General features: G+C 37.8%; 1 protein-coding gene across 1 annotated transcript in view; it reads right to left on the bottom strand.

Moving 5' to 3' along the window:
* Nucleotides 1-17,916, bottom strand: part of LOC149817857 (endonuclease/exonuclease/phosphatase family protein) — a 47,634-nt gene that overhangs the window by 13,370 nt on the left and 16,348 nt on the right. The window contains exons 6-7 of the mRNA XM_089983946.1: nucleotides 4,397-4,512; nucleotides 906-986 (exon numbers count right to left, since the gene is read on the bottom strand). Of these exons, the coding sequence (XP_089840072.1) occupies nucleotides 906-986; nucleotides 4,397-4,512 (197 nt within the window). The remainder of the gene's footprint in view (nucleotides 1-905; nucleotides 987-4,396; nucleotides 4,513-17,916) is intronic.

Below are 17,916 nucleotides of genomic sequence, written 5' to 3'. Positions count from 1 at the left end.
TTGAATAGATTTACAGCACATGTAGTGTACACACATGTGCTGGCTGCGTTTTTTATGAGATTCGCAGTAGCATATATACATATATATGTGTTGTCCGCATTCTGGACAGGTTTGCAGCAATATATATATATATATATATATATATATATATATATATATATGTGTGTGTGTGTGTGTGTGTGTGTGTGTGTGTGTGTGTGTGTTGTCCGCGTTCTGGACAGGTTAGCAACAACATATTTATACATATCATTTTTATAATTGTTGTTCTTGCTCTTGTGACTTGGTGCTTTGTATTGCCCATACTCTTTTGTATTTCTCTTGTTTTCATGACATGGGTCCCATAGTGGCTGATTGTATTGCCTATGTTAGCTTTTTGTCTCTCTTGCTTTCATGACAGTCACTTCTATGGAGTGATCCTCATAGGTTCTTTATTTTACTCTATTTGCATTTGGATCAAGTTTTCTAGGGGTCATAATTTTGGTGATTTTGTTGAATTTTGTTTTGGTGGTACATGCTTTTGCTAAATTTTGTGTTATGGTTTTTAACCTTTTATAGATTTATTTTGCTTTGCTTCTGCTTTGTTTCTTTCATGTTTTTGTTTATGTTTTGTTTCCGCTTCTATGGTGCTTCTCCTTTTAATTCATTAACGCTTCCTAAATGCTTCATGCTTCACGCACTTTTAAACTACTCCACGCTTCTGCTTCGCAAATCACTTCCTGTATCCATTTTGCATCCTAGCAACTATGATGAACACATAAATATAAAAATCACAAGAGCCATTCAATCCATGATTGACAGCAACACATGATTTTCAAAGACAGCTAAAATGCATTAACTATGGCTTTCCCTTTTATCGTTCACAGACCAAAAAACACTAATTAGACAATTTAGCAGGACAATTATACCGCTCTGGATGCATTCCCCGAAAAACATCAATAAAAGGCCCCCCTCCAGTCTTCAATAAAGTTCTAAGCCATCTTCTGAACCTACAAAAGAGTGAAACATGTTGATAAGTCTATGCAGCAATTTATGTAAACACAAAGAGATGCACATTTCTTTTTTTTCCTAAATACATAATGCTACATTCAAATTTGTAGCTCAGACAACTTGCATGATATGCCTCTTCCATGAAAAAATCATTAATAAATAAATAGTCTGATACCATCATAAAAATAAGTCTTTGCCACCCACAAGGGCTCCAGACATTCAAGCTGAAGGACATCGCCAGTGGGGAGACCTTGCATTAAGACCGAAGCCATGGGGAGACCTTCCTTGGGCACGGAGGGAATACCCAAGGAGTTTTATGTTAAGATGGATGTATTTTTCTATGTATATATATATATATATATAATCTTAGTCAACCTACGTTGACTAATTCTAGCTGTTCCAATGACCAGAATTCTAGCCGTTAGAAGAAAACTCACGTAGTTTAGTGAGTTGGCAATCAGTATCATTGCCCACAGAAATTGGGGGTTTGGGCATTAAGAATCTTTATCATGCTAATATGGCCTTTATCTTTAAATGGTGGTGGGTGATATTCACTGAGGATAGTATGGTGGCAAAGTGTCTCAAGGAGAAGTGTCGTCTATTGTCATGGCAATAGATTCAAGACACAAGATGGACAAATGGATAGGGATTTTGGAAGGGCATCGCATCAGTTTTACCGATTTTTTTTGGAATTCACCAAGGTAGACTTGGGGAATGGATGTTCTACGAGCTTTTGGTGGCATATTTGGATGGAGGATTAAGCTTTGACAGTCTGCTTCCCTAACTTAATTCACATGAATGGTTCAAGTCGTTCAGTTGCTACTATGTGGTCAGAAAACGAAGGATGGTGTTTTGATTTCCGTAGATCTATTTCAGCAGCAGCTACTAGAGAGTATCAAGCTTTCCTCCCAACTAAATCTTTGGGACCAGGAGGATCGAATCACATGGAGGCTTTCTTCCGACGGTCAGTTTTCGGTATAATCTTGATATAGAGCATTAGGTCCAGACGCAGTATGCTACCAATCCATTTGCATGGTTAATCTTACAAGGTAAGGTCAAAACTGATTTGAATTTGAAATCAAGGGACTTTCATCTAGCAAGCATCAGATATGCGGTGTAGGTGAGGAAACAACCAACCATCTCTTTAATTATTGTAAATTTTTAAGAGATTTACATTTTTTGGTGTGGGGGGATTCGGGCTGCAACCGATAGCATCCAACTATTCTTTTAGGGAATTACTCTTGGCAAAAGAATTTTGCCAAAAAGGTCATAAATGGGTTTTTTTGAGGCGTTGCTGGATGATGTTAGCATTGAGGCTAAGGACTTTTAACGGGCACTTCAAACAAATGAGGATCATTCTTGATACGATTCAGTGGGAACTTCGGCAGTGCTGCAAGTTTAAATGGGCAGACTCGGACTTGAATTGGATAGATTTACCAAGTTTTCGGTAAGCTATGAATATGGGTCAATTTTTTGTTTATCTTATAGCTTTTTCTGCTTCTTTATTGGTATTAGGGTGACATCTCGTCCCCTTCTACTGCATTGTAACATTCTGTTTTGATGCCAATCATCATTGTTTTTGCTCAAAAAAAAAAAAAACTTAGGTTCATAGCTATTCTTTGCTCCACCGAGCCCAATATCCATGCCTTCACTTTCACATTATTTACCACCCATTCATTCAATAGAGTAGCATAATTTTGATTTGTGGTCTTTGGTTTGGCCTTTGAACCATCCAGATAGACACCAAGACCTTTCCTAGCCATTAATGCTGACATAAAATCAACCCAATTGGCATAGTTCTGTTAATGCATACATATATAATGTAAACATATATATGCTTATATGCGGTCTATACACATATTGTTCAGGGGCATTTTAGTCTTTTTACATGTATATTCAAAATAAATGTATTTTTATTTTTTATTCTTTTTCTTTTTTGTATTTATTCCCAGCCTTGAAGGGCTTTTGGGGAAATGAGTAGGGAGTTGTTGGACCCTACCCAACGGCTAGAATTCTAGCCATCCAAACGACTCCCTAGAGCTTTTCTTTTGTATATAAAGGGGTGAGACCCCTCTTCTCTTAAATGTATTCTAAAAGGGATTATTCCCCAATAATATCCATTATTTTCATGTGTGTTCTCAAGCCCTTGGTGGCTCATTTTTGTGTTCTCATGTATTGACCCATAAGAGGCCATTTTCTCTAAGTGTTCTTTTGCCCATAAGTGGCACACCAAGGCATATACTTCAGCTCGTGACAAGTTCTTCCCGTTTGGTTCCATGGAAACAAGCTGAATGCCATGAAAATAACCAATATGCATAGCAAAACAACAATACAGGAGCACTAGTACTGTTCACAATACTAAAACAACTCGGCTAAACAAAGTTCTCAGCTATAGGCACCAAGAACAACACACCTTCAGCTAAGATAAGCTATATGAGTCGAAACTACCCAAGAACTGAGCCAAACCCACGCAAACTGCACCAATACTGCTACCAGCAGCACAAAATAGGCTTCACAAAACAAAAACCACAATATACTGCACCAAGAAATTACAGCCGATACTTAATCCATAACCCAGCATGCAAGAACCCAGTTACCACCACAAATAGACCCTCAAAACTCCTTCAACATATCAAAACAAACAACCAGACCATTTCTAAAATGTGTCTGGCCCAAAAATGACCTCATTGCAACAGTATATGATCCTCCAAAACTACTGATTAGCGCAGAATGAGCAGAAAACCCAAATCAGTTCCTTAGAAGACGCTATTTCCAGAAAATCTAAAAAAAAAAACACTATAAATCTGAATCTCCACCAGTCATCCAGATTTTTTATTTGATAAACATCTAAAATCGAAACAAAGCAGAATCCTACCTCAATCAATCGACACTAAGTCAGCCGTACACCCAATGCTGATGTCACTAGCATGATTCCTGAGGCAGATTTGCAGCAACCCAGAATGATGTCTCTTCTTTCCAGAACCTCCTTCCACAATCCTCTTTCAGCTTCAATATGGCTTTGATACCATATTAGAGCATGAAGGAGAGATAAGCACAAGAGAAGATGAAAGAGGCAAAAGCCAGAAGAAAACTTCATTACTTTGAAAGAAACGATACAACATACAAGGGGTCGACCCCCTTTGGCTACACAAAAGGACAAAAACATTTGCCCCTGTTTCATAAGGAAAACATAAAAGAATACCCCTAAGAATAAAGCTATGTACTAAAGACACTTAAAGAGAGGGGTACCATGCTGGATAGTAATACAGATCTTCAACATCATGAACATGCAATGAAACAAGCAACCAGCTAATGTTGCAATGATCCATGACAAAATAAAGGATGAAAATGTATCTAAACATTAATAAGTTTCATATTTTACTACTGCATATTAACTATCATGTTTTACCTGTCATCCTCAAAATCTGGCCCTGCATCACAGCGGTCTATAGCAAAAGGTGCTATATTGAAATCTCCAACCACAAAAACTCTTTTCCCTTGATTTAACAAAGCTTCCCATCTTTTCTACAGTAAAGCAAGAAATATTAGAATTCGCTGACCTATAAAAGAAATAAACATAAACCAAAGTAGCATCATGACCTCATTCTTGTATCAAACATAAACAATTCCATCTTTCTCTAATGTGTAAATAAAAACAAAAGGGAATCAATATTTAGCCGTCATCCAATATGAACAATTGCAATACCACTTGATATTGATTCCATGCCAAATATTATCAGGATTCATGAAAACTCAGCATGAGATTAAATGCCAACATAAGCAAAATAATAGAAGGCATTATGCAAAAGATGATAACATGACGGAATTACATGTTTACACTTGATGCCAAAAGGTTAGAGAACTTAAAACTCCTTTGAATCAAAAGGAAGTCTTGGTAATATAAGATTTTGAACTAGCTAACACTGCCTTCTATTAAGAGTTTGTACAATAGTGTATTATTACTTGTGTGCTACCCTTTTTTCTCATGTATTTATTTGTACATTACATTCTTATCAGGGGCATTTTTGTCCATGTAATATTTCCCTAAAAGTCAATCTTTTTGTCTTGTGTAGGAAAAGGAGACATCCCTATAAGGCTGTATTTTGCTTGCTTTAGAAGCTAATGAAGTCTCTCTTCATCCCTCTCTTTGTTCCTTCTTTCTTCTTCTTGCTCACTTCTTCCCTTTTCTTCTTCGTCTCCATTACTTTTTCTTTATTTTTTTTTCCTTTAACTGTATGGTGCAAGGATCAGTTGTCTGGGAAGAAGATTGGGACTGGCCATAGGAGAGGACACTTATACTACCTGGATTGGCTTGATATAAAGACGCATAGGAGATTTGAAATCAGATTAGGGCTTCTGTCATGGATGAGTATGGTGGCACTAGAGAATGGGTTGTTCTCACCAGAGAATATTGGTGGGCCTTAGTTAAATGTTAGAGATTGTCAAAGTTGTAGGTTGGTAAAGGGCCATGCCTTACCATTTGGGACTAGTGATAGAGTCTCAATCTTTTTTATCTTATACACTCTAATATGTGGGGTCCTTCACTAGTCTCATCAAAAGAGAAATTCTCAGATTTTGCTAGTTTCATAGATTATTGTACAAGATTTCTTTGATTATATTTTATTAAAAATAGAAGTGAACTTTTTGAGATCTTTAAGAACTTTTGTGCTATGATTGAAAATCAGTTTGCAACTAAAATTAAGAAACTTTGAACTGACCCTGATGGTGAATATATCAACTTTGTATTTGAAAAGTTTTTACTGGAAAAAAGAATAGATCATCAAAAGTCATGTCCCAATATTCCTAAGCAAAATGGACTGGTTGAAAGGAAAGATAGACATATTTTGAAGACAACAAAAACTCTTTTCTTTGGAAGTGAAATGCCCAAAACTTAATGGGTGGAAGCAGTTCAGTTGGCTATCTATCAGATGAACTACATGCCATCTTTGTTTCAAAAATTGTATAGAAGAACTCTAAATTATGATATGATGAAAGAATTTGGATGCACATGCTTTGTACTTTTTCCTGATAGATATAGAGACAAATTGTCTCCTCGAGCTATGAAGTGTTTGTTTTCTTGGTTTTGAAGGTTACAAATACTACAACCTTGTTGGAGAGAAGTCAAGAGATGAGTTTAATTTGTCCTTCTTGGTTCTTTTTTGTGATAGAGAAGGTGTGAATGAAAGGGTGAAGGTTTAAGGAGAGCAGGTTCGGCTAAGAGATGGTAGGTTTGGACAAACCTATTCAAAAAGGCATGAAAACGTTGTTGAGATCCCTTTCTTAGATCCACTGGATGGAAAACAGGTGGCAAGTGAAGAGGCCAATCCCAATTTATATTCTGTTGTCAGTTGAATCTGGCCATTCAAATTTAGAGTATTCATCTAAATTGTTGTAACACCCCAAAAACCCCAAACTTGTAATCTTTTAAGAGAAATTTAAATGCTTTGCAATCAAACATTTTTCAGAATTCAAAATGGCAGTTCCTCAAAAAAATAATGTTTGAAATAATAAGTCAACAGACTTTGGGCGCATTACAATCGAACTTTCATTTACACAATAGATTTGTATCTTCATATAAGCATTGAAACTACATAGATTCAAAACAAGGTTTTTTATTATTAAAGTTTATACAAAAGAGTGGTTTCAAAAGAAACCCTTATGCAAAATTTCAAAATGTACTCAGGAACAAAACATTAGAGAAATAGTGGGATCTTAATATCATCATGCCATCACCTGTCGTACCGACTTAATCATCACTTGTACCCAATAAAATGGGTGAAACTTATAAAAATCTGATAGGTGCATAGATATCAAAATTCAGAACAAGACGTTATAACATATACATTGTTCCTTTCGTGATGTGCAGTTCAGAATAAGCAAAATGAGCATAATAATCTTGTTTTGATAATTACCTATCCTGAGGGTATGCACAGAAAAAATATAGAAACAATCGAGATTGCTTGGGGGTTTGTTATCCCATGTATTTTAATACCTCGGACAACTAGCTAAGTCCGTCCCTAAAGGGGACGACTAATGACCGAGAGAAAAATTTTCAGAGGCCACTTGTTAAAGGGGATGCATCCATACTTCTGCAGAAGTCATTGGGACCTACTACCTAGGATAATTTTTGATAGCCCAGTCTCCTAACTTCGATAACCGGGGACACCGAGTCATTGCTACTCGAGAAGCGTAGTTGTTAACAACCTATCCATCAGAGTTTTTGAAACATGTCATCCAATCTTTTGACGAAACCAAAGAGACAAATGGGTATGTCAGGTTCTAATTTAACTGACGACTCATTGTACATGCTCTGGTCTTTTAAACCAAATCGAGCAACTTGCCTGTGAAGGCGAATCATCACCATTTATGTGATTTTCTTTTAATCAACCTGCATTTTCTTTTAAGAGAGTTGCTTCGGTTGAAAGAAATGATGTAGACGACTCCAAATGCATCGGCTCACTATCCTTGGCTCAACTAATGGAAGCACTACAACCAATGTTCAAAACTCAAGCCTCTTCCTTCTCGGGAGCGGTCGTATCCACAAATGGTGACCTTGATAAGACTTCTTGGATTTTAGATTCCGGTGCCTCTTTTCATATGACTCCAAACGAGTCCATATTATCTGAATATCATTCTAACCCAAATAATTTTTATGTTTCAACCACCGATTGAACATCTTTAAAAATCAAAAGTTTTGGGTTTTTTCAAAAACAACCAAAGTTTCACATACCAAATATTAGAGTTATGTCAAAATTAAATTTAAATCTTTTATCTATTTTACAAATTATGGATCATGGTTGCAAAGTATTATTTTCACCTAATGATTGTTTACTACAGGATCTCCAGTCTGGGAAGCCGATTGGGCAAGGCCATAGAAGAGATCTCTATGTAATGAACAATCTTGAGTTATCAAAACATTCTTTTTGTAATTTTGTGGAAAAGAAATATATAGAAAATTGGCACAAAAGACTAGGGCATCCTAGTGTGTCCAAATTACATTTGTTTCCATTTCTTACTAGCTATAAAGAAAAATATTTGCTTCGTGAAGATTGCATTTTTGGTAAAATGAAGGCTTTACCCTTTGGGCCAAGACACTTTATATAAAAAAATCCATTTGAGTTAGTATATTCGGATGTAAGAGGATCGGCTCCTATTATATCCAAAGGCGGGGTATCATACTATGTTGTGTTTGTGCATGACTATAGTAGACATTCTTGGATCTTTTTACAACAACAACAACAACAACTACGCCTTCATCCCAAAACAATTGGGGTCAGCGATATGAACCAAAAAAGAAATTCATTTTGGGTCTTCCACATGAATCCTTTTCCTCCAATCATTTCTATCCAACGCCATGTCCTCGGTGAGGTTCAAAGCATTCATATCCTTTCCTATCATCTCCATCCAAGTCTTCCTAGGCCTACCCCGACCTCTTTTAACTAATATATTTTCCCATTTCTCCAACCTTCTAACTGGAGCATCATTAGGCCTTCGCCGAATATGTCCAAACCACCGTAAACGATTCTCTCGCATCTTATTTTCAATGGGTGCAACACCTACCTTCTTACGTATCTCTTCGTTCCGAATCTTATCTTTTATTGTATTTCCACACATCCATCTAAGCATCCGCATCTCAGCTACACTCATTTTTTGAATATGATGTCTCTTGGCAGCCCAACATTCCGTACCATAAAGTAAAGCGGGTCTAATAGTCGTCCTATAAAACTTTCCCTTCAACCGCAATGGCATTCTACGATCGCACAGCACTCCAGTAGCACTTTTCCATTTCATCCACCCAACCTTTATCCTATGATTTACATCTCCATCAATTTCTCCATACTTTTGAATGATGGATCCCAAATATTTGAAATAATCATTCACCGGTATATCTTGCTCACCAAGCTTCACTACACTCCCATCACTACTTCGTTGCTTACTAAACCGACATTCCATATATTCAGTCTTACTCTTACTCAACTTAAAACCTCTAGCTTCCAATGTCTGTCTCCATAATTCTAACTTAGCATTAACCCCAGCTCTAGACTCATCAATCAAAACAATATCATCAGCAAACAACATACACCACGGTACATTTTCTTGAATTGATCTCGTAAGCTCATCCATCACTATCGCAAATAGGAAAGGGCTTAAAGCAGATCCTTGATGTAACCCAACCGTTATCGGAAAATTGGTTGTCACCCCTCCACAAGTGCGGACATTGGTTACTACTCCTTCATACATATCTTTAATTATACTAATGTACTTGAGAGAAACACCTTTCTTCAACATTGTCCACCAGAGAACGTCCCTAGGTACTCTATCGTATGCCTTCTCTAAATCAATAAAAACCATATGCAAATCTTTGTTCCTTTCTCTATATCTTTCAATAAGTTGTCTAAGAAGATGTATAGCTTCCATAGTTGATCTTCCAGGCATAAAACCAAATTGATTCTCCGATATCATGACAACCTTCCTCAACCTAGACTCAATCACCCTCTCCCAAAGTTTCATAGTATGACTCATGAGTTTTATACCACGATAGTTTGTGCAATCTTGTATATCACCCTTATTCTTATATAAAGGCACCAAAGTACTCTTCCTCCACTCATTAGGCATCTTATTTGTTCGCCAAATCAAGTTAAAAAGATTTGTCAACCATTCTAAACCTTTCTCTCCCAAGCATTTCCAAGCCTCGATAGGTATACCATCTGGGCCAACTGCCCTTCTTGATTTCATTTTCTTCAAAGCCTCTGCAATTTCTTTCTTTTGAATCTTGCGCATGAAGTCACGATTTATCTCATGAAAAGGAATGGAGAAGTCTCCAAGATCTTGAGCATGACTATCATTAAATAGCTTATCAAAATAATCTTTCCATCTCTCCTTAATCTCCTCATCTTTGACTAAAACCCTTTGCGTTTCATCTTTGATACATCTAACCATACCCAAATCCTTCGATTTCCTATCTCTCATCTTTGCAAGCCTATAAATATCCTTCTCGCCTTCTTTGGTATCCAACTTGTCATAAACCTCCTTATATACCTTAGCCCTCGCGTTTCGAACAACTTTTTTAGCTTCCTTCTTTGCTATCATATACATTCTTGGATCTTTTTCTTAAGCAAAAATAAGAAGTATTTAAATGCTTTAAAAGGTTTCATTACTATGTAAAGACTCAATTCAAAACCAACATTCAAATTTTTAAATCTGATTCCAGGAGAGAATTTGTATCAAAAGAATTCAAAAACTTTCTTGATCTAAATGAGATTATTTATCAAAAATCTTTCACATACACTCCTCAACAAAATAGACTAGCCGAAAGAAAGCATAAAGATATTGTTGAGACCACTAGAACACTTCTTATATCAAGAAATGTTCCAAAAGTGTTTTGGGCTGAAGCCGCTCTTACGGATGTTTACTTGATAAATAGAATGCCTTCAAAGAATATGGAAAATATATCCTCTATTGAAAAATTGTTTAGAACATCTCTCGATTATAACAGGTTGAGAGTCTTTGGATGTAAATGTTTTGTTCTTACTCATAAGAATGACAAACTTTCCCCAAAAGCAATCCCTTGTGTCTTTTTAGGATATGCCGAAAATCAAAAGGGATATAGGTGTTATGATATATAACAAAACAAATTATATGTTTCACAAAATGTTACTTTTCTTGAAATGAAAATGGTTTTAGCAAAGAAAAAATCCAAGAGAACTATGATTATTCATTTATTTTTTACCTTGTCAACGAACATGAAAGTTGTGAAAACATTCATGATGAGCATGAGAGTGAAAATGAAGACACTCATGATGCAAGTGAGAATGTAAACGATGACCTATTTCATAATAACATTCAAACTTATACTCGACGTACCGAAGATCACTCACCATGTGCTTTAGAAAGATATTCTTAAAATCAAGATATAGATTCTACTAGTATTAGAAAATCGGTAAGAATTTCAAAAGCCCCTAGTATATTTGTATCATATGATTCCTTTGAACCTAGGTATAGATCATGTCTTATATGGCTATACACTCATGTACAGAACCATCGTCTTACCATGAAGCTAAAAATCATTAAGAATGGATTAAAGTGATGAATGATGAATTAGAAGCTTTAGAAAAGGCAAAAACTTGAGAAATCCAAACATTACCTAAAGAAAAGAAAACTATAGGATGTAGATGGGTCTACAAAATAAAAACTAAATGTGATGGGTCATTGGAATGATATAAAGCTAGATTGGTTGCTAAGGGATACAATCAAGAATATGAAATTGACTACGATGAAACTTTTGCCTCAGTTGCTCGAATGACGACTGTTAGAACTCTTATCTTTATAGCATCAATTAAAAAATAGCATATATTTCAAATGGATGTAAAAAAAGCCTTTTTGAATGGTAATCTAGATGAGGAGGTCTATATGGATCCTCCACTAGGTTTGAATTTAGCACATGGGAAAACTCTTCGGGTACGAAAAGCCCTGTATGGCTTAAAACAAGCTCCCAAAGCTTGGTATGATAGGTTCAGTAATGTGATGTCTCAGCTTCATTTTAAATCTTGTTTTACCGACACTGCGTTGTTTGTTAAGTCTTCCAATGCAATGATAGTTATATTGCTGCTTTATGTAGATGATATGATAATCATAGGAGGCGATAAGAAGGGATTAAATCATATCAAAGATGTGCTTAAAGACAACTTTGATATGACAAATCTTGGCTTTTTACGATATTTTCTTGGAATTGAAGTGGCTTACTTACCTCGTGGTTATTTTTTGTCACAGACTAAGTATGTAGCAAAGATCATTGAGAGATCAGGACTCTCAGATGAAAAACGGGTTGACACTCCAGAGGCCATAAATGCAAAAATGAAGAAAGATGATAGAGAATCTCTGCAAGATCCAACCCCATCCAGACAAATGATTGGAGTTTTGTCTTATCTTTCTATTACTCGTCCTAATATTTCTCATGCTATTCATTCTGTCAGTCAATTTCAGCATGCTCCCACTACAGTCCATATGAGTGTTGTAATGAGAATTATTAGATATATTAAGAATTTCATAAGTCATGGATTGTTTTTGTCATCATCTTCTTCGTTAGAAGTCATTGTATACTCTGATTCTAACTAGGGAAAGGATGTGAATGATAGACGCTCAACTACTAGTTTATGTGTTTTTGTAGGTGACTCCCTAATCTCATGGCGATACAAGAAGCAACAAAAGGTGTCCCTTTCCTCAACTGAAGTTGAGTATCGCGCCATGACAACCATTACGTCTGAGTTAGTATGGTTGCGACAATTATTGGAGGACTTGGGAATTCACATAACAAAACCCTCCAGATTATGCTGTGATAACAAGAGCGTTGTATATATTGCAAGCAATCATATGTTCCATAAAAGGACATAACACATTCAAATAGATTGTCACTATGTTCGTGAAGAATTTCTGCGGAAGACTATCACACTGCCTTATGTTCCATCAGAGTATCAACTCGCGGACTTCTTCACCAAAGCGCAATCGTCGCCTAGATTTCACTTCCTACTTGGCAAACTCTCGGTTGTTCCACCATGAGTTTGAGGGGGGGTGTTAAGATAAACATATACGCATATGTATATGTATATACATATACATATATGTATTTATATTCTATGTAAATCGAAATACCCATCAAGGGTATTTCAATCTTTTCTTGTAATAGGCGTCAGCCCATTAGGGGCTGACTTGGGCTGACTATTCTCCTTTTCTATTTTCTTTGGTTTTTGTATTTATTTTTTTGGCTGTTGTTAGCTTTTTCAAACTGAGGGGACAACTCCAAATAGTTGTTGGAGCTTCCCCCAACAGTCACAAATGTGACCGTTGGGGTAGTCCCAACAGCCACTTGGAGCTGCCCTGTGTCTTGCTCATGTATAAATAGGCCATTAAGGCCTTGCATTTGTTATCTCTTTTGGAGAGTTCCTCCACACAATAATATATATATTTTTTACCCTTGTGAGGGTGGTTTGGATGATTCAATAAGTATTCTACTTGATTGAAGTGTGTTCTTGTTTGTCCATGAGCGATGTTCTTGGATTTAGTCCATCTCATTACAGTCGGCAACTGCTGTCCTCTGAGAAAACAGGGGAGAGGAGCGGAGCAGGGACGAAGGCCACTGCCCGCCACTGGTAGCGTGGCCGAGAGGGTTCGAGAAGACCGGCCACCACCGTCAGGGTGGCCCAGCCGTGCCCTCCAGAAGCTCTGCCTCCAATAAAGGTAGAGACGAAGAAAAGGGGGCGACGATAGGGGAGTGGCCTCAACCACCGCCTTCTAACCGCCCCACCAAAATGGCAGCAACAGCCTAAGGCTACAACTAAAGATGAGAAGTCAAGGAAGGGGTGCTAGGCACCCTCTCACCTGACAAGCCAGAGCCACCACCGCTGGTGGCTCTGGTTTGCTGTCGAGCTAGCAAGGAAGAAGAGAGGGGCAGGAGGGCAATACCCTCCTGCTGAGAGTAAAAAAAAAGAGGGAAGGTGGTCGACGACCAACAAAAAGCACAGGGAGGGGAAAAGGGTTGGGCCCTAGCTGTCATGGGCAACCAAGGTGGAAGAAGAGAGAGAGGGAGAGGCTCGGTGAGACTGCGAGAAGGAGAGAGGGAGAGAGAGAGGCTCAGTGAGCCTGCGCGCGCGCGAGAGAGAGAGAGAGAGAGCATACCTGAGGGGCAACATCGGTCTAGGTGTGTCGGCGACAAGAAAAAGAAGAAGAGGGAGGAAAGAGAGAGTCGAGGAGCGGGAGGGGGTTCCGGTGTAGCTCTCTCTTTTCTTTTTTTTCTCACTTGTAATCTAAGCTCTGGGAACCAGAGGCTATTGTAAAGGTGAAGAAATCCTGAAATAAAGTTTCAATTTTTTTATATCTCAATTTGAGTGTTAAAAAAATCAACACTTCAGTTTGGCACGCCCGGTGGGACCTTTGCCTGCTTCTCATCCCCCTCTAAGAAATACAACAATGGTGGGAAAAAACAAGAGTCCGAAAATCAAGTTGGTGCTCACAAGCCAATTAGATGGCACCAATCTTCGCCTACTTCTGCATAAAGGGGCCCTTTTACTAGAAGCAAAGCCAGAGCCACATCGACGTCCTTCGATAGATTGGAAGGCTTAACCTTGAAATTTGATGCATCTCCAAAGAGAAAAATGCTGAAAAGTATTTTCACGACAGCGAAAAATGAGAAGCCGAAAGGCTTTCCTATGCAAAGGATGCCGAAAGGCTTCCCTTTTTCACCAAAGAACGAGATGGCGAAAGGCTTTCCTACGCAAAGGATGTTGAAAGGCTCTGATTTTTTACCAAAAAATGAGATGCTAAAAGGCTCTCTTATGCAAAGGATGTCGAAAGACTCTTCTCTTTTATCAAAAAATGAGATGTCAAAAGACTCTCCTACAAAGTGTATGTCAAAGGGATCCTACATGTTTTCAAAGAAAGGGATATTGAAAGGTTTACCTTACATTCAAGAAAAGAAACATAAAAGTCCTTTAACATAAAAGTCCTTTAACATAAAAGAAGAAGATGGTTAGACTTTGGTGGTTCCCAAAAAATTATGTTCCTTAAGATCTGGTGTTACGCAAGAAGGAAAACCAACATCTTTGGTAAAGGTGACATCACCAACCAGCCAAGCCCCTTTAACACCTGTGCTAGCACAGAGGGAATCACAGGTTGAAAAGATGATATCACCAACCAGCCAGAACTTACTCGTACAAAAAAATGTAATATCATGGACTGAAAAGGTGACATCACTAATCAGCCAAGGTTTTGCGGCACTTATGCTAGAAAAAGTGACATCACATAAAGCAAAGGTCACATCACCAACCAACCAAGGATCTACAACACTTATGCTAGAAAAAATGATATCATCTAAAGCAAAGGTGACATCACCAATCAGCCAAGGTTCTCTAAGAGGACAAATGACATCACCCAAAGCAAATGTGACATTACCAACCAGCCAAAGTTCTCCAAAAAGAAAAATAACATCACCCAAAACAAAAGTGACATCACCAACGAACCAAAGATGTCCGGGAGAAAAAGTGACATCACCAACTAGCTAAAGTTCTGCAATACTTGTACTAGAAAAAGTGACATCACCTAAAACAAAGGTGACATCACCAACCAGTAAAGGCTCTGCAGCACTTGTGCTAGAAAAAGTGACATCACCAACCAGCCAAACTTCATCAGCACCTATGTCAGCACAGATGAGACCATCACTTGGAAATATGATGTCATCTACCAGCCAAAGCCAAGCAACTCTTGGCTAAAGAATGGTGACATCATCAACCAGCCAAAGTGTTCCAACACTTACGTATAAAGTGATGACATCACCTACTTGCCAAAGTCTCTCAACGCCTACACAACTGGAGGTACCTTGCAAGGTTGCATTAACTGGCAAAAGTTACCATCCCATGCCTTATTTTACTGCTAACTAGCCATGTAAAAAAGGATTTTGGAAAAATACTCCTAGATCTGAATATTCAAACCCACTATTTTAAGAAGATTTAATTCACTTCCAAATAGTCCATTGGCAGTGTCGTTATGATGGCTGGAGCAGAACAAGTATTAACCCCAGAAGAGCAATTGGCATTACTCAGAAAAAAATTAGAACAAAAATAACTTGAAATAAATGTGTTTCTTAGTAAAGTGATGAAAAAAGAAGGAACAAATCCTCATCATGAATCATCATCAGTATCACAATCCAGAGGAGGATCATTCCTTACAGAGAAAAGCTTCCTAGAAGAGCTCAATAGAAAATTTGAGTAATTTATGGTAAGAATGACTTTTGGACCTTCTCAAAGTTATTTTAAACCATATCCAGAACATGACTTTTTATTGATCTTACCATACGTCAATCGTTAATACAAGCACTTAGTCAACCAGAGTGTTATATGACAGAAATTAAGGAAAATGGTGACGAACCTGTTGGAGAGATATTAAGTTGTTATGCCTGCCCATCATTTTCTGAAAAAGATGTCTAAAATGTTAAGAAACCCCACAATCGACCTCTGTTTGTCACAGAAACAGTTGAATCACAAAGAATTTCCCGACTCATGATTGATTTCGGATCCGGAGTAAACCTCCTCTCTTTAAAAGCCTTATCAGATATTGGATTTTCTGTGGGGGCAACTGATGAGATCCAAACTCATGATTCAATGGTTTAATCAAGATGATCAAAAATCCCTTAGGGCTATTGAACTTAAATTAACCATTGGAGAGCTCTCGTCAATGGTTAAATTTCATGTCATTGATGCTACTACATCATACAATGCATTTTAGGAAGACCATGGATACATGATAATGGAGTGGTGGCATCTTCACTACATCGGTGTTTCGAATTCATTAAAAATGGAGTCGTGAAAACAGAGAAGGCTGATCCTAACCCAGTTTTTGGAATTGAAGCAGACTTCGTTGATGCAAAGTTCTATGAAATTGCCTCTCCATTGATAAAAGAAACATCATTATCTAAAAAAGCAAGCAGAGCAGTTTGTCCATTGACTGATATGAATCAAGAAATGGTTCAGTTTTCAGCCATAATGATCCTTCCAAGAAGAAAGAAAGATAAGGCAATTTGCTTCTTATAAGAAAAAAAATACTGCAATAAGGAATATACAATGCCCCTAAAAAGAAAAAGAGCTTCAGCAAGTCAAAATCCCTAATAAAAAATATAGTCAAAATGCTAGAAAGATGATGCAGAATATGGGATATGACCTTGATAACCCTCAAGGCTTAAAGGCTGGAGAAATAATTGAGCCTTTAGAGCCCTATCTTAGACCTAAAGAAAAAGAGATCCTAGCCAAAGATGGAGTCTTAAATCGAAAAAGTAAAGTGGGAATAAGGTACCAACAAACCATCATGTTAAAAAAGAAATATGAAGTACATCACATATGTGCAGATGATACAAAAGAGGATGGAGAATTTATTCAAGAACTAGCACCTCCTAGCATCGAAGATGGAACACATGCAACAATTGATGAATTACAAGTAAACCTTAATACAAAAGAAGGTCCAAATATTACCTTTATAAGTGCATCTTTAACAGAAACAAAAGTGGAGCAATATATTGCATTACTAAAGGAATTTCAAGATGTGTTTGTGTGGTCTTATCAAGATATGTCAGGATTAGATGCAAATGTTGCAATCAGAGTTACCGGAAGTGCCTATGCTTGAGGGAAAGTGCGCTTCCCCGATACACGCTTCGAAAGCGCAAAACGCAACGCTTTCAAAATGCATGGGGAAGCGCAGTTAAGTATTAGGAAGCGCGTACCCCTTTAAAGGGGTACATGAATCCCTTTAAAGGGGTACGAGTGACCTTTATTACTATTTTTCCCTTTTTTAAAAAAAGAAAGTTTTTTTATTAAGGGCAAAATAGGAATTTTAAAAAAACTCACGAAAAAAACATAAAAGAGGCTTTAGGGGTTTTTTCACGCCTCTTCCGAGTCTATCTCTTCCTCCCTCTCTCTCAGGATTTTGGCCACCGACCGACGACCTTTTCCGACGTCCGGCGACCTCCACCGACCGACGATGGGGATATTCAGGTACGCGTATCCATTTTTCCTCCATATCTTCTCTCCATCTCCCACGACTCCGATTTTTTCCCCCTCCCCCCTTATGTTCAGGTATGCTCTCCTCTCACTCTCTCCATCTCTTCTCTCAGGCTCATCGCACGACTGCAACCCCTTCACAAGCCAAGCATGGCGACTCGTTCAGACTCTTCAGAGTTTTTTTTTCTTTTGTTTTTTTTTTAAGGCAAGCTAGGGTTAGGCAGAGTCGCAGACCCTAACCATCTCTTAAGCCCCACGAGGCATAGGGATTCCAGCTTTCAGCTTGGCACAGGACCCGTTTACCATATGGGATACCACCTCGGTGGTAAGCCCTTAGAGTTTTTATGCTGCCAGGGTACCATTTTTATGAAATTTTCTATTACAAGGGGAC

This window comes from Nuphar pumila, chromosome 13 (assembly GCF_984573655.1).
Source record: "Nuphar pumila chromosome 13, dmNupPumi1.hap1.1, whole genome shotgun sequence".
NCBI lineage: Eukaryota > Viridiplantae > Streptophyta > Magnoliopsida > Nymphaeales > Nymphaeaceae > Nuphar > Nuphar pumila.
Note: the sequence above shows the minus strand (reverse complement) of the source record. Positions and strands in the feature narration are given on the sequence as shown.